The sequence below is a fragment of the Artemia sp. Qi Xiang Cuo genome, chromosome 7 (assembly GCF_049724085.1).
Source record: "Artemia sp. Qi Xiang Cuo chromosome 7, ASM4972408v1, whole genome shotgun sequence".
In the NCBI taxonomy this organism is placed as follows: domain Eukaryota; kingdom Metazoa; phylum Arthropoda; class Branchiopoda; order Anostraca; family Artemiidae; genus Artemia; species Artemia sp. Qi Xiang Cuo.
Window position 1 is genome coordinate 18,584,594 of NC_142800.1, and position 14,638 is coordinate 18,599,231.

Sequence of the window (14,638 nt, forward strand, 5' to 3'; positions counted from 1 at the left end):
CTAAACGAGGGTGTCTATACATTAAAATAAGTGAATTCTTTTCTGCTATAGGAGGCAGTTCAATAGACTTTGGATGCCTATTCTAAATCTGTTTCAATATTTTCATCCGTCAATCTTTAGCCTGATCTGGTATGTCAATCTGACCTAATCTAATCTGTTTTAATCTTTTTATCCGCCCTAGTGTTGACCTACTGGGTAAAATTTAAATTCGAATCTTTTTAGCATTACGACTTTTCTTACATGCCCTTGAACCGCAGGTCCTTTAAATATATGTGAATCAAAATTTCCAGCTTTATTTTCCTTAGGGGAATATGAAAAATAGTAACAAAAAAAAAAGAAAAAAAAACGCCACTGGCTACACCCGTGTCTGGAAAGACCACTAAACACGATTCCAAAACACTGATTTCGACTCAAAGTACATCCTATCGCTTCAGACCATAGCATTAAATTTGACTTTATAAGATCATAGTTGATAGCTTTATCTTAGACATAGTTGATAACAATAGTTTGAGAACACTACAGATAATCCCAAAAGATTAACTTCGACACATAATCTAACTTAGTATTACCTTTGATTTTACAAGATCAACAGGTTTATCTTAAAATTTGGTGTGAACAATAGCTACTGACTTGGTGTTCGTCAATCACTGCACCTCTAACTGAAAAAAAATAAGAAAGCAGATAAAACACTTATAAACCCATACGCATACCAAACGTCCTCCTTTCCTTTGAACATATGTCCTCCATTGAGATATTTTTTAAAATTTGGTTAGTTTTCTACATGACATCAGGCTCGTACCCCCTTGTGCAGATCAGGTTAATATCAGATCAGGTAACAAAAAGATAGAACACTTATCTTGACACTTATAAAAAAGGTACAAGCTCATTTTATACGGACCTACGTGTAAAATGAATTTTTTGTTACATTTACCCCTTTTGTCATAATTATTTTCAAATAAACTATTTCAGAAAAATGTGCTTTATAGACAAATAAGAAAGGACTCACCCCTATGGCCCCAAGAGAATGTTTTACAGCTTTGTATTCACTGAATGTGGCAAATTCAACTCTTTTTTCATTCTTCTTCAAGAAATCTTCTAAGGAATTGACTTGGGCAGTCAGACTAACAATCTTTGCATTTGCTTCCTCAAGCTGAAAAGATATATATAGTATATAGAAAATAGAGATTTAATAAATAAAAATCGAAATAAAGAAATAATGAACTGAAGAACAGAGATGGGGAGAAAGGAGATGGAAGAGAAAGTGGAAGAAGGAGGAAAGAAAAAGACAATTTGGAACAGCTATCATGAGAGCCACGCTGACGCAACGAGATAATACATAAAATTAATAAGAGAAAATAATAAATGGAAAATTTCAGTCGCCTAAATGACTCCGATGTAATCATAGGCAGCGCGCTAACGCTGCCTAAGTAAAGAACGGTGTGGGCACAATGTGTTTTTTTTTTTTTTTTTTCCATACCCGGGCACTTCGTATCAAAGGAGTTGTCGTAGAAACTTCGAAAAGGGCTCGTTCGATTGGAAATTGGAGTGGCTAGTGCCCTTTTTAATAGTCGAAAGTGATTGGAGGGTAACTAGGCCCCCCCCCCCCGCGCTCATCATTCCCTCAAACACATCCAATCAAAATTTTTAGATAGCCATTTTGTTCAGCGTAGTTGATTTCCAGACAGAAAATATCTTTTTGAGGACGACACTCCCCCACAACCCTCGGGGCAAGGGTTTTAAGTTATGCCATGAGGCCATATAAGTTCAATGTTGACAAAATGTACATTTTATTATATTTTTTTTCTTTGAAGCAGGGCACTTCATATAGAAGGGGTCGTCGTAGAGACTTAAAAAGGTGTTAATTCGATTGGAAATTGAGAGTTCTAGTGCCCTTTTCAATAGTCGAAAGTGATTGGAGGGCGACTAGCCTCCCCCCCCCCCCTCACGCCAATCATTCCCTCAAACACATCCGATCGAAATTTTGAGATAGCCATTTTGTTCAGCGTAGTTGATTTCCAGATAGAAAATGTGTTTTTGAAGAGGACACTCCCCCACAACCCTCAAAAAACCTATTTTTTGGAGGGCAACTAGCCTCCCCCCCCCCTCACGCCAATCATTCCCCCAAACACATCCAATCGAAATTTTGAGATAGCCATTTTGTTTAGCGTAGTTGAGTTCCAGATAGAAAATGTATTTTTGAAGAGGACACTCCCCCACAACCCTCAAAAAACCTATTTTTTGGAAGGCAACTAGCCCCCCCCCCCCCTCACGCCAATCATTCCCCCAAACACATCCAATCAAAATTTTGAGATAGCCATTTTGTTCAGCGTAGTTGATTTCCAGATTGAAAATGTATTTTTGAAGAGGACACTACCCCACAACCCTCAGGGCAAAGGTTTTAAGTTATGCCCTGGGGGCATATAAGGTTTTTATAAAAGGCGTTGTCGTGGAAACTTCAAAAAAGGCTCATTCGACTGGAATTTGAACGTACTAGTGCCCTTTTTAATTGTGAAAAGTGATTGGAGGGCAACTCGCCCCCCCCCCCACGCCCTTCATTCCCTCAAACACATCCAATCAAAAATTTGAGATAGCCATTTTGTTCAGCGTAGTTGATTTCCAGACACAAAATATCTTTTTGAGGACGACACTCCCCCACAACCCTCGGGGCAAGGGTTTTAAGTTATGCCATGAGGGCATAAAAGTTCAATGTTGACACAATGTACAGTTTATTTATTTGTTTTTTTTTCGTTAAAGCAGGGCACTTCATATAGAAGGGGTCGTCGTAGAGACTTAAAAAGGGGTTAATTCGATTGGAAATCGAGAGTTCTAGTGCCCTTTTTAATAGTCGAAAGTGATTGAAGGGCAACTAGCCCCCCCCCCTCACGCCAATCATTCCCCCAAACACATCCAATCGAAATTTTGAGATAGCCATTTTGTTCAACGTAGTTGATTTCCAGATAGAAAATTTATTTTTGAACAGGACACTCCCCCACAACCCTCACGGCAAAGGTTTTAAGTTATGCCCTGGGGGCATATAAGGTTTTTATAGAAGGCGTTATCGTAGAAAATTCAAAAATGGCTCATTCTATTGGGAATTCAGAGGGCTAGTGACCTTTTTAATATTCAAAAGTGATTGGAGGGCAAATAGCCACCCCCTCACGCCCATCATTCCCCCAAACACCTCCAATCCAAATTTTGAGATAGTCATGTTGTTCAGCGTAGTTGATTTCCAGATAGAAAATATCTTTTTGAGGACGACCCTCCCCCACAACCCTCGGGGCAAGGGTTTTAAGTTATGCCCTGACGGCATATAAGATCAATAATGACACAATGTACAGTTTATTATTTTTATTTTATTTTTAAAGCAGGGCACTTCATATAGAAGGGGTCGTCGTAGAGACTTCAAAAGGGGTTCATTCGCTTGGAAATTGAGAGTTCTAGTGCCCTTTTTAATAGTCGAAAGTGATTGTAGGGCAATTAGCACCCCCCCCCCCACGCCCATCATTCCCCCAAACTCATCCAATCAAAATTTTGATATAGCAAATTTGTTCAGCGTAGTTGATTTCCAGATAGAAAATATGTTTTTGAGGAAGAAACTCCCCCACAACCCTCAGAGCAAGGGTTTTAAGTTATGCCCTGGGGGCATATAATGTTTTTATTGAAGGCGTTGTCTTAGAAACTTTAAAACAGACTCAATGGATTGGAAATTCAAAGGGCTAGTGCCCTTTTTAATAGTCGAGTGATTGGAGGGAAACTAGACCCCCCCCCACACCCATCATTCCCCCATACACATACAATCAAAATTTTTAGAAAGCCATTTTGTTCAGCGTAGTTAATTTCAAGACAGAAAATGTGTTTTTGAGGAGGAGACTCACCCACAACCCTTAAGGCAAGGGTTTTAAGTTATGGCCTGGGGGCATATAAGGTTTTTATAGAGGACGTTGTCGTAGAAACTTCAAAAACGGCTCATTCGATTGGAACTTAAAAGGGCTAGTGCCCTTTTTAATAGTCGAAAGTGATTGGAGGGCAACTCGCCCCCCCCCCCACGCCAATCTTTCCCCCAATCACATCCAATCACAACTGTGAGATAGTCATTTTGTTCAACGTAGTTGATTTCCAGATAGAAAATAGGTTTTTGAGGAGGACACTCTCCCACAACCCTCAGAGCAAGGGTTTTAAGTTATACCCTGGGCGTATATAAGGCTTTTATAAAAGGAGTTGTCGTAGAAACTTCAAAAAAGGCTCATTCAATTTGAAATTCAAAGAGCTAGTACCCTTTTTAATTGTCGAAGGTGATTGGAGGGCAAGTAGCCCCCCCCCCCCTGCCCACCAATCCCCCAAACACATACAATCAAAACTTTGAGATAGGCATTTTGTCAGCGTAGATGATCTTCAGATAGAAAATATCTTTTTGAGGAGGACACTCCCCCAAAACCCTCAGGGCAAGGGTTTTAAGTTATGCCCTGGGGGCATATAAGGTTTTTATAGAAGGCGTTGTCGTAGAAACTTCAAAACAGGCTCATTCGATTGGAAATTCAAAGGGTTAGTGCCATTTTTAATAGTCGAAAGTGATTGGAGGGCAACTAGCCCCCCCCCCCCTCCCCATGCCCATCATTCCCCCAAACAAATCCAATCAAAATTTTGAGATAGGCATTTATCAGCGTAGTTGATTTCCAGATAGAAAATATCTTTTTGAGGAGGACACTCCCCCACAACCCTCCGGGCAAGGGTTTTAAGTTATGCCCTGGTGACATATTAGGTTTTTATAGAAGGCGCTGTCGTAGAAACTTCAAAACAGGCTCATCCGATTGGAAGTTCAAACGGCTAGTGTCCTTTTTAATAGTTGAAAGTGATTGGAGGACAACTAGCCCCCCCCCGACGCCCATCATTCCCCCAAACAAATCCAATCAAAATTTTGAGAGAGCCATTTTGTTTAGCGTAGGCTAGTTGATTTCCAGATAAAAGGTCAACTAGAGGAGGTATGAAACTCCTACCTCTACTTTACCTCTACTACCTCTACTACCTACCTCTACTTTCTACTAGGAGGTAGAAAGCGGGATCGAACCACGCTATTCCTACAGTCTACTGTTTGAAATACTGTCCGTTAGCCGGGTACCCAGAACAATCCGTAAGCAATTTCTCTGGGAAACATCTAGCAAATCTTCATCCATTTTACGGACCACCCATGCTTCAGAGCCATATTTGACCACTGTCATCACTCTAATATTCTAATCTTGTTTTGTAGACTTATCTTCCTATTCGTCCAAACTGTTTTTTTTTTACTGTGAAAAAACACACTGAGCCTTGGCTATTCTCTTTTAACATCGTCACTGCTCCTACCATCTTTACTAATAATACTACCAATGTAAGTGAAGCTGCCCACCTGATCAATCTTTTCATTACCTAACGTCACCTTTTCATATTCACTGATTCCTAGCCTTTGCGATTTAGTTTTCTTCACTTTAATTTTCAAGCCTATTCTAGCCCCCTGAACTCTCAAGACATCTAAAAGTTCATTCATTTTGCTCACACTTTCATCTAGGGTGCTTAAATCATCAGCATAATCCATGTCAAATCCATAATTCAAAGTCCATGAAAGTTTTCCCCTCCGTTTGATTCCGTTGTCTCCCATTGCCTATCATGTGCTCCTTAAGACAAAGTCCATCAAAATGATCCATACAAATGGGGCTAGAATACAAACCAGCTTATCTCCTGATTTAATTCAAAACCAGCTACTAACCTCAGTTCCTAACTTAACCGCAGCAGTGTTATTCTCGTACATAGAAGTCACTTTAATGTATTTGTCTGGTATACCATACAAGGATAAGACCTTCGCTAAAGCTCTTCTATCAACAGAATCAAACGCTTGCTCATAATCTATAAACTGAGGACCAAAGGTGTTTAATAACTCAGGCACTTCTCAGTTGTTAACTTAAAAGTGAAAATAATTTGGTCGACACATCCTCTACCCTTTCTAAAATCGTACTGTTCTTCCTTTATACCTTTGTCTACAACATCTCTCAGCCTAAAAAGTATCATATTACTCAGTAATTTTCTACCTACAGAGACCAGGCTAACGCCTCGATAAATACCACACTCACTCTGATCACCTTCCTTATACAGTGGTTTGGGTTTTCCTACAATCTCTAGCATTCCTACATTACTGGTTTTATTATAGTGTGTGAACGACCCAGGAAATCAGTCGGGGGGGGGGGGGGGGGTAGTGTTCAATTTTTTTTGTTAATTGTTTGTGCAACTGCACATAATACTGTGGTTAATAAAATAGTTGTGATTTTAATGCAAATGTTTTTAACATTTCTGTTTCTCAGGGGTTTTATTATAATACTCATAAAAATTCAAAAGCTAATCAAGAACCTTTTTATTAACATCTTTTAAAAAAACCTGAGATTTTTTATCAATTTAGCTTTTGAACGAACAAATTACATATCACCGCAAAGGGACATGAGGCTTCAGAAATAAGTGGATGAGATAAGGTATAAAAAAGGCTGATAGTCTCTGCCCTGTATCTTTGCAAGAAAAGTTCCGCAATTCTAGAAATTAAAACATTCAGTTTTCGTGAACAAACGAAAAAATTAACTAAGTCAGCGTATGACAGACGCCCAAGTTTGGCAAATACGTACGTTTTTAGCTAGCAAACGCTATGTAAACCAAGTCTTAAGAAGAAAATTATTGTTTAAGGTTTTCAGGTGGTTCGGTGAGCAAAACCACCCAGGCATAAAAATAACAGTTTATGATCTTAAATTTTTATAGTTTGATTTATTCTTTAAAATAAAACTAACAATTTGGAAATATAATAACCGAAATTTAGTATGATCTTGGGAGTTAATAACTGAGATATAATAACTTTAAGGTTAAAGAAGCAGAAAGTAGCACCCAAAAAGTAATTTGTTTTTGCGTCAGAGTTTGACAAATAGAGCTTAGAAAAGATCTATTTTTCAAAATTTTTAGCTCCATTTTATTAGTTCCAAAATTAGTAGCATCAAACGCTCCATTATTACGTTTCAAAATGAAAAATGACACTGAATGTAATTTTGTCACAAATAGAAAAGCTTATATTTAGCTCACACATATGCAAAATATTCTATCTCGGAATATGGAAAAAATAGTAACCAATTAGAAGTGATTTTCCAATTAGAAGAAATAGAAGAAAACTAAGAAGAAGATAATAGAAGAAGAAATGTAGAAGAAAAAGAAGAAAAAATAAAAATAGAAGAAAACCAATTAGAAGAAATAGTAACCATGAGAAATGCTTAATGTTCATGCAAACTGAAAGCTCCATAATACCAGCGGCAACAGTCTTGACAGCAAATGGCGAAGTTTTTAAATGTCATAATGTCGTCAAATGTCATAAATGTCTATGCCATAATATCGTCTAATATATCAAAATCTACTTTTATTTTTATAACACGGTTGTTGTTTGTCATTACAGCATGATTTTTTGGGTAATTGTGATGTTTATATTATAACAAAAATATATAATTTTTTTCTAACCTCTTTTTGAGATTCTTCCAGTTTTTCCATTAGCTCATCCTTAACATGATCGGCGTTCCTTGCTGTTTCCAGCTCCTGAAGTTTGAGGCGCAACTGATCAGCCTCTCTTAAAAGAATGTCTTTTTCAGAGCTGGATTCTTTAATCACGCGCCTTAAATTTTCCGTTTCTTTAATAGCACTATCTAACTTCTCAGACAAATGATTTGAGTGGTCTGTCAACCGGGCGTTTTCTTGGCGAACCCACTCCACATCAAAGCTTGGCTGGGACACTGGTGCTCTCGATTCCAGGTCTTTTACAACAACTTTCATACTCTGCAGCTCTGCAAGGAGCTCCTTATTCTCTTTTAGTTGTTGCCCCTGTCTATTCTCTAATGAAATAAGTTTTTCTTGTAGGCCAGTGAGCTTGTATTCGGCTTCAGCAAGCTGTGTACTAATCACCATCTTCTCCTTCAATACGGTTTGGTGCTCGTTCATGATACTAGCGTAACCAGCTTTAGAGTCTTCTAAATTTTTATTGAGGGTTGCAATTGAATTCGCGTGCTCGGCCTTTTCCAGGATAAGCACATTAATCTCCGATTTAAGCTTTTCAACTCCCTGAAAATTTATATACATAATTAGTAAAAATTAAAGTCAATATCGATTTTCAATCTGCATGCTCGAATTTTTCCTATTGAATCTGCATGCTTGGCTTTTTCCAGGTTAAGTGCTTTTAACTCCGATCTAAGCTATTCAACTCCCTGAAAGTTTATATACAAAAATAATATAGATTTAAAATTAAAGCCAATGTAGCCATCGATTTTGAATTTGCATGCTCGTCTCTTTCCTGGTTAAGCAATTATAACTCCCATTTAAGCTTTTCAGCTCCCAGAAAGTCTATATATATATATATATATATATATATATATATATATATATATATATATATATATATATATATATATATATATATATATATATATATATATATATATATATATATATATATATATATATATATATATATATATATATATATATATATATATATATATATATATATATATATATATATATATATATATATATATATATATATATATATATATATATATATATATATATATATATATATATATATATATATATATATATATATATATATATATATATATATATATATATATATATATAGATAGATAGATAGATAGATAGATATATATATATATATATATATAAAAAAAAAAAAAAAGAAAAAAAAAAAAAAAAAAAAAAAAATATATATATATATATATATATATATATATATATATATATATATATATATATATATATATATATATATATATATATATATATATATATATATATATATATATATATATATATATATATATATATATATATATATATATATATATATATATATATATATATATATATATATATATATATATATATATATATATATATATATATATATATATATATATATCCGATTTAAGCTTTTCAAATCCCTGAAAGTCCATACAAATAATTAATACAGATTAAAACCAATATGATTTTGCATCTGTATGCTCGGCTTTTTCCTGGTTAATTGCATTTGACTCCGATTTAAGCTTTTCAACTCCCCTAAAATTAAAAAAAAAAAAAAAGATTACAAATTAAAGCCAATGTAGCCAATAGATTTTGAATTTGTATAATTGGCTATTTCCTGGATAAGCAAATTTAACTCCGATTTAAGCTTTTCAACTCCCTGAAAATCTATATACATAATTAATAAAAATTAAAGCCAATATCGGTTTTTACGTCTGCATGCTCGGCTTTTTCCTGGTTAAGCACACTTAATTTCGATCTAAGCTTTTCAACTCCCTTAGAATTTTATACAAAAAAAAGATTGAAAAATTAAAGCCAATATAGCCAATCGGTTTTGAATTTGCATAATTGGCTTTTTGCTGGGTAAGTACATTTAATTTCGATTTAAGCTTCTCAACTTCTTGAAAGTTTGTATTGAACATAAACAAAGATTAAAAATTAAAGCCAATATAGCGAATCAGTGATATAGCCAGTCAATTTAGATTTTGCATGCTCAGCTCTTTCTTGGTTAAGTGCTATTAACTCCGATTTAAGCTTTTCAACTGCTTGAAAGTTTATAAAGGACATTAATAAAGATTAAAAGGACTGGACATTGATTTATCACTGATTTTGTCAAGTTGCTTACCTATTTCAAGTGGCTTACCTATTACCTATTTCACCTATTTTTATTGGAACAATATATAGTTTATTCTTATATCAAATAATCTTAATTCAAGTTTTTGTTCAACAGGCAATTGCGAAGACCATACTGTCATTACAGCAAACTGTCTTTTTCAACAGATTAGAGTACAATCAAAAGAAAAATAAAACAAAGCATTATAAATGGGTCACTGTTATAAAAGGGTCAACTCCCTCTTAGATTCAGAACCTTAGGCTAGCTTGATATGCATTTAATTCAACATATTCATTTCGATATGCAGAAGAACAGGAATAAAAGAAAACCTTGTTCATCTAAATATCTATTTAGCAAAATTACAGGATACTTTGACGTATTAGGGCGAAACTGAACCATTTCCATATTAAATATTAATCTGTTGATTCCCAAGGATAACTGCGCCTTCAAAAGAAAGCTGGATCTTCTTAAGCTGTTCGGTGTCACAAGTTTTTGGCTTATTTGTTGCTGCATTTCAATTCTGTTTTTTTAATTTAACCTGCCCTTTCAAAGAAAAGCTGGATCTTCTTAAGCTGTTCGGTGTCATAAGTTTTTGGCTTATCTGTTGCTGAATTTCAATTCCGTTTTTTAATTTAAACTGCCCCTTCAAAGGAAAGCTGGATCTTCTTAAGCTATTCGGTGTCACAAGTTTTTGGCTTATTTTTTGCTGCATTTCAATTCTGTTTTTTAATTTAACCTGTCCCGTCAAAGGAAAGCAGGATCTTCTTAAGCTGTTCGGTGTCACAAGTTTTTGGCTTATTTGTTGCTGCATTTCAATTCTGTTTTTTTAATTTAATCTGCCCCTTCAAAGAAAAGCTGGATCTTCTTAAGCTGTTCGGTGTCACAAGTTTTTGGCTTATTTGTTGCTGAATTTCAATTCTGTTTTTTAATTTAAACTGCCCCTTCAAAGGAAAGCTGGATCTTCTTAAGCTATTCGGTGTCACAAGTTTTTGGCTTATTTGTTGCTGCATTTCAATTCTGTTTTTTAGTTTAACCTGACCCTTCAAAGGAAAGATAGATCTTCTTAAGCTGTTCGGTGTCACAAGTTTTTGGCTCATTTGTTGTTGCATTTCAATTCTGTTTTTTTAATTTAAACTGCCCCTTCAAAGGAAAGCTGGATCTTCTTAAGCTGTTCGGTGTCACAAGTTTATGGCTTATTTGTTACTGCATTTCAATTCTGTTTTTTAATTTAACCTGCCCCTTCAAGGGAAAGATAGATCTTCTTAAGCTGTTCGGTGTCACAAGTTTTTGGCTCATTTGTTGCTGCATTTCAATTCTGTTTTTTTAATTTAAACTGCCCCTTCAAAGGAAAGCTGGATCTTCTTAAGCTGTTCGGTGTCACAAGTTTTTGGCTTATTTGTTGCTGCATTTCAATTCTGTTTTTTAATTTAAACTGCCCCTTCAAAGGAAAGCTGGATCTTCTTAAGCTGTTCGGTGTCACAAGGTTTTGGCTGATTTGTTGCTGCATTTCAATTCTGTTTTTTAATTTAACCTGCCCCTTCAAAGGGAAGCTAGATCTTCTTAAGCTGTTCGGTGTCACAAGTTTTGGGCTTATTTGTTGCTGCATTTCAATTCTGTTTTTTAATTTAACCTGCCCCTTCAAAGGAAAGCTGGATCTTCTTAAGCTATTCGGTGTCACTAGTTTTTGGCTTATTTTTTGCTGCATTTCAATTCTGTTTTTTAATTTAACCTGTCCCGTCAAAGGAAAGCAGGATCTTCTTAAGCTGTTCGGTGTCACAAGTTTTTGGCTTATTTGTTGCTGCATTTCAATTCTGTTTTTTAATTTAAACTGTCCCTGCAAAGGAAAGCTGGATCTTCTTAAGCTGTTCGGTGTCACAATTTTTTGGCTTATTTGTTGCTGCATTTCAATTCTGTTTTTTAATTTAAACTGCCCCTTCAAAGGAAAGCTGGATCTTCGCTGTTCGGTGTCACAAGTTTTTGGCTTATTTGTTGCTGCATTTCAATTTTGTTTTTTAATATAAACTGCCCCTTCAAAGGAAAGCTGGATCTTCTTAAGCTGTTCGGTTGCACAAGTTTTTGGCTTATTTGTTGTTACATTTCAATTCTGTTTTTTAATTTAAACTGCCCCTTCAAAGGAATCTGGATCTTCTTAAGCTGTTCGGTGTCACAAGTTTTTGGCTTATTTGTTGCAGCATTTCAATTCTGTTTTTTAATTTAAACTGCCCCTTCAAAGGAAAGCTGGATCTTCTTAAGCTGTTCGGTGTCACAAGTTTTTGTCTTATTTGTTGCTGCATTTCAATTCTGTTTTTTTAATTTAAACTGCCCCTTCAAAGGAAAGCTGAATCTTCTTAAGCTGTTCGGTGTCAAAAGTTTTTGGCTCATTTGTTGCTGCATTTCAATTCTGTTTTTTATTTAACCTGCCCCTTCAAAGAAAAGCTGGATCTTCTTAAGCTGTTCGGTGTCACAAGTTTTCGGCTTATTTGTTGCTGAATTTCAATTCTGTTTTTTAATTTAAACTGCCCCTTCAAAGGAAAGCTGGATCTTCTTAAGCTACTCGGTGTCACAAGTTTTTGGCTTATTTTTGCTGCATTTCAATTCTGTTTTTTAATTTAACCTGTCCCTTCAAAGGAAAGCTGGATCTTCTTAAGCTGTTCGGTGTCACAAGTTTTTGGCTTATTTGTTGCTGCATTTAAATTCTGTTTTTTAATTTAACCTGCCCCTTCAAAGAAAAGCTGGATCTTCTTAAGCTGTTCCGTGTCACAAGTTTTTGGCTTATTTGTTGCTGAATTTCAATTCTGTTTTTTAATTTAAACTGCCCCTAAAAAGGAAAGCTGGATCTTCTTAAGCTATTCGGTGTCACAAATTTTTGGCTTAGTTTTTAATGGATTTCAATTCTTTTTTTTAATTTAACCTGCCCCTTCAAAGGAAAGCTGCATCTTCTTAAGCTGTTCGGTGTCACAAGTTTTTGGCTTATTTGTTGCTGCGTTTCAATTCTGTTTTTTAATTTAAACTGTCCCTGCAAAGGAAAGCTGGATCTTCTTAAGCTGTTCGGTGTCACAAATTTTTGGCTTATTTGTTGCTGCATTTAAATTTTGTTTTTTAATACAAACTGCCCCTTCAAAGGAAAGCTGGATCTTCTTAAGCTGTTCGGTGTCACAAGTTTTTGGCTTATTTGTTGTTGCATTTCAATTCTGTTTTTTAATTTAAACTGCCCCTTCAACGGAAAGCTGGATCTTCTTAAGCTGTTCGGTGTCACAAGTTTTTGGCTTATTTGTTGCTGCATTTCAATTCTGTTTTTTAATTTAAACTGCCCCTTCAAAGGAAAGCTGGATCTTCGCTGTTCGGTGTCACAAGTTTTTGGCTTATTTGTTGCTGCATTTCAATTCTGTTTTTTAATTTAACCTGCCCCTTCAAAGGAAAGCTGGATCTTCTTAAGCTGTTCGGTGTCGCAAGTTTATGGCTTATTTGTTGCTGCATTTCAATTCTGTTTTTTAATTTAACCTGCCCCTTCAAAGGAAAGCTAGATCTTCTTAAGCTGTTCGGTGTCACAAGTTTTTGGCTTATTTGTTGCTGCATTTCAATTCTGTTTTTTAATTTAACCTGCCCCTTCAAAGGAAAGCTGGATCTTCTTAAGCTGTTCGGTGTCACAAGTTTTTGACTTATTTGTTGCTGCATTTCAATTCTGTTTTTTAATTTAAACAGCCCCTTCAAAGGAAAGCTGGATCTTCTTAAGCTGTTTGGTGTCACAAGTTTTTGGCTTATTTGTTGCTTCATTTCAATTCTGTTTTTTAATTTAAACTGCCCCTTCAAAGGAAAGCTGGATCTTCTTAAGCTGTTGGGTGTCACAAGTTTTTGGCTTATTTGTTGCTGCATTTCAATTCTGTTTTTTAATTTAACCCGCCCCTTCAAAGGAAAGCTAGATCTTCTTAAGCTGTTCGGTGTCACAAGTTTTTGGCTTATTTGTTTCTGCATTTCAATTCTGTTTTTTAATTTAAACTGCCCCTTCAAAGAAAAGCTGGATCTTCATAAGCTGTTCGGTGTCACAAGTTTTTGGCGTATTTGTTGGTGCATTTCAATTCTGTTTTTTAATTTAAACTGCCCCTTCAAAGGAAAGCCGGATCTTCTTAAGCTGTTCGGTGTCACAAGTTTTTGGCTTATTTGTTGCTGCATTTCAATTCTGTTTTTTAATTTAACCTGCCCCTTGAAAGGAAAGATAGATCTTCTTAAGCTGTTCGGTGTCACAAGTTTTTTGCTTATTTGTTGCTGCATTTCAATTCTGTTTTTTAATTTAACCTGCCCCTTCAAAGGAAAGCTGGATCTTCTTAAGCTGTTCGGTGTCACAAGTTTTTGGCTTATTTGTTGCTGCTTTTCAATTCTGTTTTTTAATTTAAACTGCCCCTTCAAAGTAAAGCTGGATCTTCATAAGCTGTTCGGTGTCACAAGTTTTTGGCGTATTTGTTGGTGCATTTCAATTCTGTTTTTTAATTTAAACTGCCCCTTCAAAGGAAAGCCGGATCTTCTTAAGCTGTTCGGTGTCACAAGTTTTTGGCTTATTTGTTGCTGCATTTCAATTCTGTTTTTTAATTTAACCTGCCCCTTCAAAGGAAAGCTAGATCTTCTTAAGCTGTTCGGCGTCACAAGTTTTTGGCTTATTTGTTGCTGCATTTCAATTCTGTTTTTTAATTTAACCTGCCCCTTCAAAGGAAAGCTGGATCTTCTCAAGATGTTCAGTGTCACAAGTTTTTGGCTTATTTGTTGCTGCTTTTCAATTCTGTTTTTTAATTTAACCTGCCCCTTCAAAGGAAAGCTGGATCTTCTTAAGCGGTTCGGTGTCACAAGTTTTGGGCTTATTTGTTGCTACATTTCAATTCTTTTTTTTAATTTAACCTGCCCCTTCAAAGGAAAGCCGGATCTTCTTAAGCTGTTCGGTGTCACAAATTT

The 14,638-nt window shown here is 35.4% G+C and overlaps 1 protein-coding gene across 1 annotated transcript in view; it reads right to left on the reverse strand.

The window, feature by feature from the left end:
* LOC148950026 (uncharacterized) overlaps positions 1–14,638 on the reverse strand; it is a 140,687-nt gene that overhangs the window by 25,539 nt on the left and 100,510 nt on the right. Inside the window, exons 19-20 of the mRNA XM_089092077.1 lie at positions 7,513–8,106; positions 1,007–1,150 (exon numbers count right to left, since the gene is read on the reverse strand). Coding sequence (XP_088948203.1) covers positions 1,007–1,150; positions 7,513–8,106 — 738 coding nt within the window. The remainder of the gene's footprint in view (positions 1–1,006; positions 1,151–7,512; positions 8,107–14,638) is intronic.